At 33.0% G+C, this 16,052-nt stretch overlaps 1 protein-coding gene across 1 annotated transcript in view; it reads left to right on the forward strand.

The window, feature by feature from the left end:
* The window catches only part of LOC129135926 (uncharacterized), a 458,825-nt gene extending 446,372 nt beyond the window's left edge, over window positions 1-12,453 (forward strand). The window contains exon 5 of the mRNA XM_054658004.2: window positions 11,963-12,453. Coding sequence (XP_054513979.1) covers window positions 11,963-11,988 — 26 coding nt within the window. The 3' untranslated portion in view covers window positions 11,989-12,453. The remainder of the gene's footprint in view (window positions 1-11,962) is intronic.
* The last annotated feature ends 3,599 nt before the right edge of the window (window positions 12,454-16,052 follow it).

A 16,052-nucleotide genomic window follows, 5' to 3' on the forward strand; every position in this document is an offset into this window, starting at 1 on the left:
AAAGAGGTAATGGAAAGCCTATGTATAGATATCTTTTTGTTTTACCAGTGGAGTTGTGGCATCTTGAACAGCTTTCTTCAGGATGCATGGGCGTCACTAAATGAGAAAATTAAAGATAGGAAATGAGAGTAGGGCTGTCTACCCTATATTAACACTTGTATTTGAAAGCTTCCAATGTATATATATAGTATTATGAAAGTGTCTCTACTGGGTTTTATAATTTACATTTTAAATGTAGAAAAATAGAAAATTAAATGAGAGATTCATATTATTCTAATCTTCTCATTATCATAATTCATGCTCATTTAGTAAGAATGCATTGACAATGTAATTCTCTTTATGCCATAATTTTTGAGGGATGATCACAGAGCACTGGGCAGTGATAATCCAATATTTGTTTGAATTATTTTAAAAATTTCTGTTTCATTTTTTTCACAGATGAAAATAATCACAATTTTCAAACTATTAAAAATCGTAAAATGTATTATTGTTTGAATACATGGCAAAACTAAGATTGCATAATTCAGCTCACTGGTCAAGGGGTGGCACCTACAAGTCAAATGTATGTGTTTTTTCTTCTGTAGCAGAGAAGTTGTTGCTTATTACACGATATAAATATTAAAAGAAAACTACCTTAAGGCAAATATTCCTTTTATTTAAAAATTTCTTGTAGAGAAATTTTTATTGTTTTTAAAAGAGAGTGTTAAAATGATTTCTGTTATTTTAAAGTTTCAAAATATCTTACTTCCTGTTACATAGGGAAATTTTATTACAAGGAAGAAAGGTTTCTGGTTCCAATGGTTCCAGATCTTTCTAAGGATGAATTATGCTTAGAAGTGTCTCTGAACATGAGAAATGATGCCTAGTTATGTAGAATCAAGAATATTTGGACAGCCTGGGCATGGTGGCTCATGCCTAAAATTCCAGCATTTTGGGAGGTTGAGGCAGGAGGATCACTTAAAGTCAGGAATTCAAGACTAGTCTGGGTAATATAGTGGGACATCATCTCCACAAAAATAAAAAATAAAAATTTAACCTGGCATAGTGGTGTGTACCTGTGGTCCCAGCTACTTGGGAGGCTGAGGTTGGAGGATCACTTGAGCCTGGGAGGTAGAGGCTGCAGTGAACTGTGACCATGCCATTCCACTTTAGCCTGATGACAGAGTAAGAACCTGTCTCAAAAAAGAAAAAAAAATTAGGAGATAAAACCCACTGAACTAAGGTAATTATTGAAGGATGGCTTTTACTTAAGTAATATTGCAAAATATCTCCCTTCCTAATTCAATGATTGTAACCTGAGGAAAAGACTCAGTCATTGCAGTTGAATACCAGAACTAAATTTAGAACATAATTTTCTCTGCAAAAGTGTCATCTTAGATTTTCCCTCATTACATAAAGTTATAAAATATGTAATGAAAGAATAGCAATCTTTTGCCCCAGAGTAGTCAGATATAATAAACAGAAAATCACAATCAAGGAAATGTCTCTAAAATAAAAAGATAAAAATCAGCAAACCTATCAAAGATACTGCAAGTAAATAAGAGGTAACAATACCAAAAAATAAGAAAAATTTTATTCTCTTCTCAGAAATGTACATATTAAAAAAAAAAGAAAAAAATTTTTTATTTGGAATTATTTAAACTTTCAACTGAATGGAGAATATACTAGGGTTATGGAACTGGAAACAGTATGATAAATATCCAGATAATTTGTCTAAAAACAGAATACTACTGAGCACAAAATTATACTGGAGGCAGTAAAAATATTTCAAATACTCAGTAAGGTAAAAGCCAAATGTGAGAACTGATTGTATGAGCAAAACCAAAACAAACCCCGCTAAAGTATGAAAACAGAAAAAGATAGAGATGTATAGTAAAAGGATACACAGAGACAGACTTTGCAGATATATTTCTTAAGAGGGTTTATCCAGTCCTTCCTCATAACTCTCAGTATTTTCTACAAAAATACAGAATAATAAAAAGAACAAATACATACTAACTCAGCATAACCTAAGGTCATAGAATGCCCAAATATAGAAGTAACTGAAAGTAAATAAAGGAAATAGCACCAGATCCTGGTATATCCACCCAACCACAGGTATTCATTGTGAACAAAAGTACTTAAAAAAATAAAGCAAGGAAGAGAGAAATGGGGAGCTAATGACAGATCATAGAATCACTAGGTCCACTGTGAGATTAAAAATATTAAAAATGCATATGGCTATGTAAGAGCCTGGACTGTATGAAAAGAGCTTCCATGTAAATGTGATTTGAAGTTTGAGGCAGAGAAAAAAAAAAAAAAAGACAAGGGAGGCCTCCTCTGGCAATTTGATGGTTAATGGGGAAGAGAAGCAAAAAGGACACTTTAGGTGTTCTACAAGACAAACAAGAAAGGAAAAATGCTGACACATAACCCCTCTCCCCACTTGAAAAAAAAAACAAAACATAACCCACAATCTAGTCCAAGAGTTTAGACTTTGCAACAATGTAAGAAGAGGGTGTCCTTGAACTAAAAATATTGTAAACTACCAAGAAATTACAATATTAATTTTTAACTCAATATGTCTTTTAAAAGTTATCAGAAAATCATTTAAAGACCCATCAACCAATGAGAGTCTTTCCCATTCCCCCAAACATCAAGTAAAAGAAAATCGTAAAATTATACCCTAAGCATTTTGGGGATTTGCAAACTACCCTGAAGTTTGAATTAATAAATAGAAAATAAATCAATAAAAAAATGAAGATATAAAGAGTAGTTGAGAAAAATAAGAAACATAAAAAAGAAATATTTAATCTGCAAGAAAGCAGGTAGAAATTTAAAGTGAGATAAAGAATGAAGCATTAAGCACTTTGGGAGGCCGAGGCGGGCGGATCACGAGGTCAGGAGATCGAGACCATCCTGGCTAACACGGTGAAACCCCGTCTCTACTAAAAATACAAAAAAATTAGCCGGGCGTGGTAGCGGGCGCCTGCAGTCCCAGCTACTCGGGAGGCTGAGGCAGGAGAATGGCGTGAACCCGGGAGGCGGAGCTTGCAGTGAGCCGAGATCGCGCCACTGCACTCCAGCCTGGGCGACAGAGCGAGACTCCGTCTCAAAAAAAAAAAAAAAAAAAAAAAAAAGAATGAAGCATTAAGTGTAGAACAGAACATCTTGATAATGGAAAATGAACAAAGAAGAAATAATTTTCATATAACTGGGGTCTCTGAAGAAGAAAAACAAAACAATGGATATCACTAGAATGTAAAAAAGTACCCAAGAACACTTTTCAAAAAAAAAGAAAACCTAAGCCTACATCTTAAAAGGACCCATCAGATAGACAGGCAAATTAAATTCAATCAACTCTGAGGCACAGCCTAGTACAAGTATTTGAATACAATTATAAAGAAAAGTATCCTATTTTTCTTTTTCTTCGTGTTCTCGATAATTTTTCTCAGGGGTTGGGATGGCAATGAGGATAATTTACTAAGGCAAAAGAATCAGAATGGCATCAGACATTTCAAATCATCACGTAAAACAAGACCACAATGGATCAATATTTCAAAAAAACATAAATAAAAGATTTAAAATATGAGTTAAGATGTCTTTTTTTATCCCAAATCTCCTTTAATTATCATACTATAGAACATTTTTAGACATGCATGAACATACAGTATTCTATATACCCTTCCACAGGAACTATTAGAGGTTACGCATCATTCAACCAAAAATGACTAGACAAACTTCAATGAGAGGACTGATGTGAACATTTAAATATATATCAAGATAGATCTAAGGTTAAAAATAAAATGAGAATAAAATTGGAAGAACAATGTATCAACGTTATGCTATTCAAAACTAGAAATAATGCATGTAAACAATGGGAGAAGAAGGGAAAGTAAAAAAGACAATTGTGAAAGCACGTTATTGCATAGCAAATGTATGGGAAGTAAAGTACACAATTAAACTTGGCAAACCAGCAGATAAGAAGTTACATAAGAATATAGATGTCTAATGACATTTATACATGTAAATAGGCATTAAAACAAATATTAAAACCTTTCTAAATACAATAATTTTTTAAAAATACAATAGTCACACAACATCATAGAGCCAATAACATGGCCAATGAAAATAATAATATAATAATATAAAATATTATTAAGTAACATAGCTAAGTTAATTACAGTTGATCCTTGAACAACATGGGAGGTAGATGCAACAACCACTCACACAGTGAAAAATCTGTGTGTAACTTTTGTCCCCACTTCCCAAAACTCACCTACTAAGAGTTACTCTTGACTGGAAGCCTTTCTGATAACAAACAATATATTAACACACACTTTGTTATGTTGTTTGTTTATTGGTTTGTTTTGTAAAGTTCATTTTAGGTTCAAGGGTAATTGGTTCTTGTGCAGGTTTGTTATACAGGTAAATTGCATGTCATGGGGGTTTGGGGTACAGATTATTTCATCACCAGGTAATAAGCATAGTACCCAACAGACAGTTTTTCAATCCCCTCCCTCCTCCCACCGTCCATCTTCAAGTACACATGTGTCTATGAATTAACACATACTTTGTATGGTGTATGTATTTTATACTGTACTCATAATAAAACAAGTTTGAGAAAAAACTTAATATCATAAGAAAGAAAATATATTTACTCTTCATCAGGTGGAAGTGGGTCATTATAAAGATCTTCATCCTCACTGTCTTTATGTTGAGTAGGCTTAGGAGGAGGAAAAGGAGGAGTTGGTCTTGCTGTTGCTGTTTCAGTGGTGGCAGAGGTAGAAGAAAACCTGCATATAATTGAACATACACAGTTCAAGTCTGTGTTGTTCAAGGGTCAACGGTATGTCAGTCATATTAATGAGCTTAACTTGCCTATTAAAAGAAAAAAAAGATTTTGTTTGTTTCATGAATCATGGCTGCAATGTATTCTGTATTCGAAGAACGTCTAAACTAAAGTGACTCTGAAAAGCTCAAACTAATGAAATTGACAAATGTACACCAGACATGCAAAAATAATAAGAAAATAGGTAAAAACTTTAGTGAAAAAAAGATACTGCCACACATTGTTAAAATCTAAACAAACTAACATTATCAATTACTGGTCAGCATGCAGAGCAACAGTAACTTTTAAGTTAATAATAATTTAATATATTGTTTATTAATAATGTATTACTTATTTAATGGTGACAAGTGAATCATATTCACAAAAAAGGTTAACAATAGGAGAACCTCTAACAGTGGTGTAGTGAATAAAGGAACCCTATCTAATATGTTTGCCACTGTCCTGTAGATATACATATTTAATGTATGCAACTTGATGAATTTGGAAATAAGTATATTCCCATGAAACCATCACCAAAACATATGCCATAAACATATTTACCTCAAAAATGTCTTCGCACTCTATTTATTGGTATTTTTACTTTATGAGAAGAACACTTAACATGAAATACATCCTCAGCAAAATTTCAGGTATACAATATACTATTATTCTATAATATCTATATTAATTTACATCTATATTGCTATGGCATTAACTACAGGCATGACACTGTACAGTACATTCCTAGGACATATTCATCTTCTATAATTCCAACTTTGTATCTTTTGACTAATAACTCTCATTTTCTGCTCCCCCCAGCTTCTGGCAACAAATATTCCACTCTCCGCTTTTAGGAATTTGACTATTTGATATTCCTAATATGTGTGATATCATGTAATATTTGTATTTCCTGGGTCTGGCTGAGTTCACTTAGTATAATGTTCTTCAGGTTCATCCATATTATCAAATGATAGAATTTCCTTCTTTCTGAAGCTGAACAATATTGCATTTCATGTATATACCACATTTCGTTTATGCATTTATCCTTCAGTGGACATTTGGTAGCTTCCCTGTTTGGGCTGTTGTGAATAATGTGGCAGTAAATATGGATGTTTAAACATCTATTCAAGATCCCGATTTTAATTTCTTTGGATATATACCCATTAGTGGGATTGCTGGATTATGTGGTAGTTCTATTTTTAATGTTTTGAGGAACCTCCATACTGTTTTCCATAGTAACTATACCAATTACATTCCCACAAAAAGATTTCCTTTACTCTATCCTCACCAACAATTGTTATAATTTGTTTTTTCGTATTATTCATATTAACAGGGGAGAGACGATATCTCATCTTGGTTTTGAATTCCATTTCCCTAAAAATTAGTGATATTGAACAACTTTTCTTTTTTCTTTTTTTTTTTTTTTTGTTTGAGACAGAGTCTCATTCCATTGCCCATGCTGGAGTGCAATGGCCGAGGGCTCACTGCAACCTCTGCCTCCCGGGTTCAAGCGATTCTCATGCCTCAGCCTCCCGAGTAGCTGGGATTACAGGTGCCCGCCACTATGCCCAGCTAATTTTTGTGATTTTAGTAGAGATGGTGTTTCACCATGTTGGTCAGGCTGGTCTCCAACTCCCGACCTCAAATGATCCACCCGCCTCGGCCTCCCAAAGTGCTGGGATTACAGGCGTTAGCCACCGTGCCTGGCCTGAGCACCTTTTCACATGTCCAGTTGGCTGTATTGTATGTTTTCTTTTGAGAAATGTCTCTTCAGTTATTTTGCTCATTTTTAATCAGGTTATTATTTCTTTTGTTTTTTTTATTTGTGTGAGTTACTTACATATTTTGGATATTAACCCTTTATCAAATATATAATTTGAAATATTTTCTCCCATTCTCTAGATTGCCTTTTCATTTTGTTGTTTTCTTTTTTGTGCAGAAGGATTTTTAATTTGATGTTATTGCACTTGTCTATTTTTGCTTTTACTACTTTTACTTTTGGTGTCATATCTAAGAAATCATCTCCATAGCCCAATGTCAGAAGGCTTGTCCCCTGTGTTTTATTCTAGGAGTTCCAAAGTTTCAGGTCTTCCATTTAAGTTCACTCTCACCATTTCTACTCAACATATTACTGGAAGTCCTAGACCAAACAATTACATCAGAAAAATAATTTTTAAAACATTCACATCAGAAAGGAAAGAGTTAGATTATCTCAGTTTGCAGAGTACATAAACTTATCTATGAAAAAATGTAAACTCTATCAAAACTGCCAGAATTAATAAACAAATTTTGCAAAGTTACAGGATAAAAAAGTCAACACACAAAAATCAGATGTACTTTTTTAGACCAATCCAAGAAGGAAATTTTTAAAAATTAAGAATTTCAATGGGAAAGTTCCATTAAAATAGCATCAAAAACAATAAAATATTAGTGAATAAATATAACTACAAATGTGAAAGACTTATATGCTAAAAATTATTAAAAACTGATGAAAGAAATAAAGGAGACACACATAAATAGAAAGCAATCTTGTCTTCCAATATTGGAATGATAATATTGTTAAATTTTCTATTTTGCCATTTTTTTTAAAAGAATTGAAAAAACAATCCTAAAATTTATATGAAACCACAAAGACATTGAATGGTCAAAGCACTGCTGAGCAAGAAGAACAAAGCTGGAGTTATCACATTTTCTGATTTCAAAGTATATTTATAAAGCAACAATAATCAAAACAGTATGGTACTGGCATAATAACAAACATATAGACTAAGAGAACAGAAATAAACTCACTCTTATATGCTACCATGTATCAGAGACAAAATTTTGAGTCTATGCTTTTTCCCAGTTGAGGGAGAGGTTATTTTTTAGCGAATGGCTGATCAGTCTTTGCTTGCAAAGCAGTTTCCATAGGGATATTTTATTTGCAATGATGTTAGGAATAACTTATGGTAGCAGAAACATTAAGTTAACACAATAGTGTAAACTTGGGGATGCGAAATGAAATACTATGCTTTTATATTATAAAATAGTAGTTTTTCAAAATTATATTTTCATTAATATGTCATTGTATGAATTAGCATGGGATTGTTCATTATTTTGTGGCGTAGAGAAGAATAATTAAAATTAAAATATGCATATTTTATTTTTATATATTCATCTTCTTTCAGAAAATTATCATAATTTCATATTAAGTCAACAAAATAGCATACAAAATTGTACATGCAGTAACTACGTGGATAGATAATAGGCATATAACATGTATGCATCCAAAAACAAATGGAAGCCATTGAAATGATAACATGGATTTTATCTGTATTATAGATTGAAATGAGTTTTATTGAGTCTTTATCACATTCACTTTATCTTCACTTGGTAAGTATATTTTAATAAAAATGAGATAAAATAAAATATTTCTATTGTATAATTATAACTATCATTTCATCTGACAGAAATTGGATCATTCAGTAATTAAATTTTCTATCTTAAAATTTCCTCTTAGCTATCTCAAAAAATAATAAACAGCTTTCAAATTAGAAGAGATAACTTCATATTTCCTGCAAGTTTTACTCTAAACAGAGCAAGAAAAGCAAAGGTCATAGGGTTAGATATGTTTTCAAATATCGAATAGATATTATGTTTTGCCCATGTAATGAATGCCCATGTAACGGATGACACAAATTATATGTTCATATATTCAGTAATTTATCTAGATTCATAAATATATCAGTGAAGTTCTCCACCCACACCCCACTCAGGATAGTGATTTAAAATAAAGAAATTATTAGCAGCAACCTAGTTTAACTTATTCAGATGAACAAACAAATGTCCAGAGGAGCTGTGTTTTTTCTTTATACCACTGGGTAAATTGACTAAGGTTCTTAGATCTCCTGACTTTCATCATCTGTAAATTAGGGATATTATTAATGCCTAGAGCTTCTGGAAGTTGTAAGAATTGCTCAAGATCGCATTTTTCCCTCTTAATTTTATTATAGTTTTATTTTTTAAGTTTTATGAATACATAATAACTGTACCTTTTTATGGAGTACATGTGATATTTTGATACAAGTATACAATCTGGAATGATCAAATCTGGGTTGTTAGGATATTAATTACCTTAAAATGTATTGTATATTTCAACATAACTAGAAGAGATGGCATTATTAGTGTCTAGAACAGTAAGTACCTGCTAGAAGTTAATGCCTGATAATCAATGCTTATTGCCTTCTTCTTTTCCAGAGTCACACAGCTCTCAGTGTGGCAGGCTAGAGGGAGAAATTACACCTTCTTCATTGACAGATATAATGAGTCTTTATGGAGATTACAACCACTGAATCACAAACAAAAATTTTAAAAATGAGAATAACAAAATATAGAAATTTGTTATCATTGCAATTGTTTTTGCAAACATAACACCATAGTTATATAACATTCTGTTAATATTCACAGTAAAATCCTTTATTCATAGCAGGTGTAAATATATTTTCTTTCTGAAAATGAGCTGAGTCTTGTTCCCAGACCTGAACTCACTCTGCCATGTTTTACCTTAGCAATTTATACTAGAAAAATTTCAGATTCTCCTGAAAAGTGGCAGAAGATAGTATGAAATGGAATCAAGTTTAGAAGATGCTCTATCAGTAAAAGTCAATGTCGGGTGAGTTGGTAAGCTGGAAAATAGTTCCCTAAACTTGAAAGCAATAATCCAGAATTATGTAGAGTCTGGAGAGATTTAAGAAGACCATTAAGTGGCTTCAGATACTCTAAGAGCAGATTGACATTTTATTTTTGATTTTGCAGTTGCCATGACTTTCTTCACTGATGTAAGCTTTTATCGGGACTTGTAAAGAGAGTGAACATTAGCTGCCGACTAGCCTGCTGCTTTCTATTGATTGTTTTCAATCTGTGAATCTTTCCGCTATTGAGCCAACAAGGAATGCAGCATTAAAATGCCATGTTTACCAAAATTTTTTCTCTGCAGTTTAAGACACTGGTTTTAACAAGTCTGATAAGGAAAACTGAACTTCTTTAGTCCAGCACCATCCAAAGACTCTCACAGGCAGCTCTTTAAAAGGAAAAGAAAACTAAGATTTATCCTCCTATTAAAGGAAAAGGGTCTGGCTATCTTAAATCCAACATACTGCACATTTGTAATATAGAAAGTTTAAATTCTAATAGTTTTAACTTCACAGAAAAAAAGGAAAATTAAATTATTTTTAAAAATAATCACACTAAGTATTCTTTAAATGTATCATAGAAAAGTTTAGTTTGTTTTAATTTAGCATAGTGGAACACCAGATTCAATAGTATTGTCAAAAAAAAAAGTATACAAAGAACTACTTTTTAAGTTAAAAAGTATTTATGCTATGGCCCCGCAGAATCTAGGAGCTAGCATGGGCTTGTTTAACATTTTGTGACATATAGAAAAATAATTAAAATACGCATATTTTATTTTCATATTTGCAATCTAGATGATATAGGGCTGTTATTTCCTTTATCAAGGTTTAGTTTATTCATCTGTACAGTTGAATAGCAACACATATCTTATAGTTTTGACTTAAAGATTGAATGCAATACAAAATATTTGAGTAAAGTGAAATACTCACTATATATTTGTAGAGTCTTAATTTTAAAACAACAGTAAACTTTTCATTGATGTTAATGAACATTTATTAGCATTTGATAATACTCTGTTTTATAACATCCATATGCTTTGAATTTTTTTGTATATCCAGTCAGTATATTGATACTTGTCCACTGACAATTGCATGCATTGAAATGTAGCATGCTGACAGCTTGAGGTCCAAGCAGATTCCATCCGCTCATGTTCTATACAGTATTTATGAACTCGTGATACTGCTTATTAGATAACGTTTTATCTGTAATTTACAATATGTCATTTAATTTAGTGAGCTCTCTGAGGCTTAGGAATGCATGGTAGTCTAGAATCTAAACTCTAATATTTATTTTGAAACCTCTTTGAGGCTCAGTGTCTTTATCAGTAAGTGGGAAATAATACCTCACATAGTTTCTTCTCAAGTCTGTTGGTAAGATAAAATATTATGTTGAACGTCAAAGAAAATGGTAAATTGTAAAAGAAAACCCAAATATTTAGGCTATTATAATATTGTATAATTCTAAAATTTGTCTCAACATAGAAGGTTTTTGTAGATTCTAATTTGTGGGATTGGTTTATATATAGAATTCTCAGCGAGGTCTTCCAATAGTGTATCTTGACTAAATGAAAATCGACATTTAAAATGGCCCAAGAAAAGTGCTAGCCATTGAGTCTGCACGAGAACACGTTAGGGAAATAAAAATTTAAGGTTCTGTGTGAATGGTATTTAAAACAGAAGCAGATACCATTTGCCAAAAGGATCAGCAGTATGGAGAAATTATATGTGTTCCTATTGCTGGAAGGTGTTCCAGATATACTAATATGTAAATTATTAAGAAAATCACAGTCCAGAGAAATATACAATTAAAACTTGCTCTGGATTGTAGACCAACAAAGGAGTGCCCCCCAGACTAGACTGGGGCAAGAATAAGACAAGTAAGAGTCCTTATTAATGAAAAAAGGGCAAAGGGATAATAGCTAAAAGGAGTTGTAGATTCAATTAGTATTATTATTATTAGTTCAAGAAGTGATAAATGAGAATATTTTTACATAAAAGTGGATTTGTCATCCACATGAACACTGAAGTTGCAGAAGATAAAGGAAGGGGCCTGGACAGAAAGGGTAAAGGTGAGTCTTATAGTGGACATCAGCGAGGGCCCAGGAGGCCAATTATAAGAACAATCAGAAAAGGAAGATGATAGTCTTCTAGGACTTAACAATCTGGAATTGGCAGTGTAGAAATACACCAAGCAGAAAATCTGAACCCTGATATATAATATGGGAGAGAATGTGTTGCTGGTCCTCATGGGCCACAGGGAAATAAAAGCTCGATGGGGAAACGAAAGCCTCGTTCTGTTGGGGCATAATGGAGCATAAAACATTGTGTGGAGGTACAAAGGAGGTAAAAAAGCTCATATACAATGGATTTGGGTTTCTAGAAGCCATAGCACAAAGATATAAATAAAAGAGAATGAGTTAGCAAGCAGAGTCAAAGAGAGATTTTATTGTGTTTTTGTTTATTTTTTGGTATTATGCCATAGACATAAACAAAAGAAAGACCATGTGAAGACATGGAGAAGACAGTCATCTACAAGCTAGAAAGAGAGTTCTCAGAAGAAACTCACCTTCCTAACACCTTGATCTGGAACTTCTAGCCGGCAGGACTATGAGAAAATAAATTTGTAATATTTAAGTCATCCAGTCCATGTTACTTTGTTAAGGCAACCCTAGAAAACTAAAACACCTGATCCTATCTGTTTCAACATCTCCCATTATACACAGGCCATTATTTGATATTGATTAAGAACAGAGATCTTCCAAAGGTAAGCTATTGAACTGTGCAACAATGATCAATTATTTCAGTAGAATACTAAATTGTTAATAGATCTCCTGGTTTGGAAGCCATTAACCATCTGTGAATGAAACAATATGTAATGAAATTTGTTACAGTTAACTGTGGTGTGTTAAAGTTCCATGTATTTACAGACAGGAAAATGGATTGAGCTATAAGAAATAAAACTATTGAAATGTCTATAACAACCCTTTCAGTTAGAAGAGAAGACACATTGTTGAGAAGTAGAGTAAGTGAAGAAGACATATTGTGGCATAGTTCTGTTGGGGCTAGAAGGATATTTTAAGATCACCTAATTTCCATAAACTTCAGAAAGGGATGAAATCTAGTTTCACAAAGTTCTATAATTAACATGAACTATATTTTCATAAACATATTTAACATGTATCCTCAAATATTAGATAATGTAAAATGGCATTGATATGAAATTTTCTAATCTCAGGGACACAAATGCCTCATAGTCTTAGAACCTCGAGAATCATAATCACTAAAAAAATAGCCTTATTGCTTCTACATACCTACTAAGTTATATCAATTGTGTTAATATTTAAATGATAAACAAGAAGATGACTGTATCAGTCATGGTCACAAAACTCAAAGCAAAATTTCACAAGAATTTAATACATTGATTATATGATACAGTCAGGTCCTATAATCAATTATTTCTGGTAATTATTCCTTATTTGGGTAAGTAGAGAAGTGAGGGTAAACATTTTTATTTTTCAGAATGTATCTAGGATTTCTTATTATTGATGCCAGAACAAATGTCATCTTTCATGTAGAATACTTTAAATTAAAAACTGTAAATGTCTCTTGCTCAGAATTGCCTAAATATTGCACTAAATACTTTAGTGATAAAATCATGGACTTGGGAGTCATTGAGCCAATTATTAATTGTGACTTTTACTAATTATATAATCTAAATATATAAAATTGTATGACCTGGGTGCTTTACACATAAGCAAACCCCAGCTTCCTCGCCTGTCTTGTGATAAACACAGTTTTTCTCTAATTGAGAGACTGCTGAAGAGTAAATGACATAATATCTGTAAGTGGTTGGCAGAGGACCTAGCATAAAATAAGAAATTATTAATTTCTAGGATTTTCCAATGTTCTATGAAGTATTGTCTTTTCTTGTGATTCAAGGAATGGCATTATGTCAGTTGAGTATACTAAGACATCAGCTGAGTACTAATACACAAAATTATTTTAATATGTAAAACTATGAAAATCTCTAAAATGTTATTCAAGAGAAGAGAACAAAGTACACATGCAATTTCCAACATCATATCAAAGCAGTTGGTAGTTATTCTATTTAAGATGAAGTTGGGTTTGGTTCAGTCTATAAAATGTCTACTGAATAAAAAGGGAAAAGACATTTAAACTTGATATGGCAGGTGTACTGTGGAATAACTAACAGGAGTATCACAGCTTTTCTTTTAGTCAAACAGACATGATTTAAATTCTTGCTTTGTTAACTTGTGCAAACTGCTTAAACTCTTCTCAACTGCTCTTGCATGAGGTGGGCAGAATAATTCCTGTTCCACAGGTTAGTTATTAAGATGAAATAGTTAATTCTTGGTACATGATAACCATAGAATAAATAGCATTATAGTTATCATCACAATCTATTATTATAGTGATTATAATAATCACTGTGTTGCTGAAACATGATTCCTTCCTGGAGAAACCAAGATTCTATCATACTTTTTCCCCAAATGGTAGCGTCCAGAGTCATGTTTTCTTACATATGCAGAGGAAGAAGACAAAGTAGGAAATCTGTAATGGACTGGATACGTCTAACTCATTATGGTGAGAATTAACGTCTATTACTTTGTTAAAAAATAATGAGACTTTCTTTCAATCTGTCGATTTTCCAATTCTTCTATTATATATAGAGATTATTTGAGTCAAAAAGACATTATACTAGACGTAATACTAGAGACTCTTGGCCAAAATATTGTACTATCTGTTCATATGAAACCCATTTCAAACATAAGCTACAACAAAAATGATTTTAAAATATATTAAAATGGGTAACTGTTACCAAAAAGCCAGGGATTCGGTGTAAATCCTACTGCTCACTGCACAGAAAGCCAGTCTCTGAGGCAATAAGTCTTGCTGGGGAAGAAGGTTTCATTCGGATGCTGCAGCCAAGGAGAATGGAAGATGAGTCTCAAACCCATTTTCCTGATGGACTAAAGTTGGAGGTTTATATAGTTGGGAAGAAATGTAACCGTGTGTGGAAAAATAGAAAATTGGGAGAGGTAAGGAAGAGAGTTGGTCAACAGGAAGCTGGTGGTTGGTTAGGCAATCATGATGGGTGAGGGTTCTCGGGTCCCAATATCCTAGAGCTGTGATCTGATAAGCTTCAGTTCCTTGATACTATCTCAGAGGCCTAATCCTTGGTTTCCTGAGAAAGGAGGTCAAATAGAACAAATATAATTTTCTTATGTTTTACGACTGTGAGGGTCAATTTCTATGTTTATTTAAAAGAAATCATAAACATCAGTTCTGTGGGACAGTTGGGCTGGTTTCAGAACTAATTCCACCATAAAAGGGCAAACAACTCCTTTGACTAGAATTAGAACAAAAATAATTTGGAAACATGGAGGCCTGATGTCTCAGTCCTTTGAACTCCAGTAATACAAATGCAGAGGTAATTAAAAAAAAAAATTCAGATCTTTCAGGGTACAGTAAAAAATGTATTTTTTTGGTGGAGCACTGGAGTCATTTTCAGAGCATGGAACCACTGTGAATGGAAACTGTAAATTTCTGTGATGGTGCCTGAGGCTGCAGCCTTTATATTTGCTCTGTAGCCACCAAGACCAGGACCAAGCCATACAGCGTCTTAGGAAACAGATCTATCCTCTTTCTTCAGAATTAGAATGTTAAATTCCTAATATATGTCCTCCTTCTGGCATGAAATGCAAATATAAAAGTCTTATATATACAAAGGAAGCAGTAGAGAAGAAAAAAAAAACTTAAACGGCCATTTAAGATAAACTGATCCTACATATTAACATTTCTAAACAACCAAGAAAACACAACATCAAAACAGATACAAAACTAAATCAACCAATGGAGTAATTCACCCCTGAGAAAATAAAAATAAATGGGCAATCTTGAAGAGGGGTTTAAGATAAGAATTTTTAAAAATTCTCAGTGATGGGCCAGGCGTGGTGGCTCACGCCTGTAATCTCAGCACTTTCGGAGGCCGAGGCGGGTGGATCACGAGGTCAGGAGATCGAGACCATCCTGGCTAACACGGTGAAACCCCGTCTCTACTAAAAATACAAAAAAATTAGACAGGCGTGGTGGTGGGCGCCTGTAGTCCCAGCTACTCTGGAGCCTGAGGCAGGAGAATGGCCTGAACCTGGGAGGCAGAGCTTGCAGTGAGCCGAGATGGCGCCGCTGCACTCCAGTCTGGGCGACAGAGCAAGACTCTGTCTCAATTAAAAAAAAAAAAATCTCAGTTATAAAGAAATGAATGACATCAACAAAGCAAAAAATAAGGTATAAACAGAGTTCTCAGATATAGAAAAGGAACATGTTAAAGGAGAAAAAAAAAAAGAAGAAACTAAAGAGAAATGCTCACTTTGGACTCATGTGGAAAGAGAATACTATAAAATAGATCCAGATCCCAGAACAAAAATATAAAGAGATAGATATATAAAGGAACATTTAAAAGAAATTTGTATTCACTAGGAGTAAATGAAAAATAGATTAGAAGATGAAGGAATAAATAGACAAGCAATATTTAGAAGATTCTAGATAAT

Source organism: Pan troglodytes, chromosome 11, assembly GCF_028858775.2.
Source record: "Pan troglodytes isolate AG18354 chromosome 11, NHGRI_mPanTro3-v2.0_pri, whole genome shotgun sequence".
NCBI classification, from domain to species: Eukaryota; Metazoa; Chordata; class Mammalia; order Primates; family Hominidae; genus Pan; species Pan troglodytes.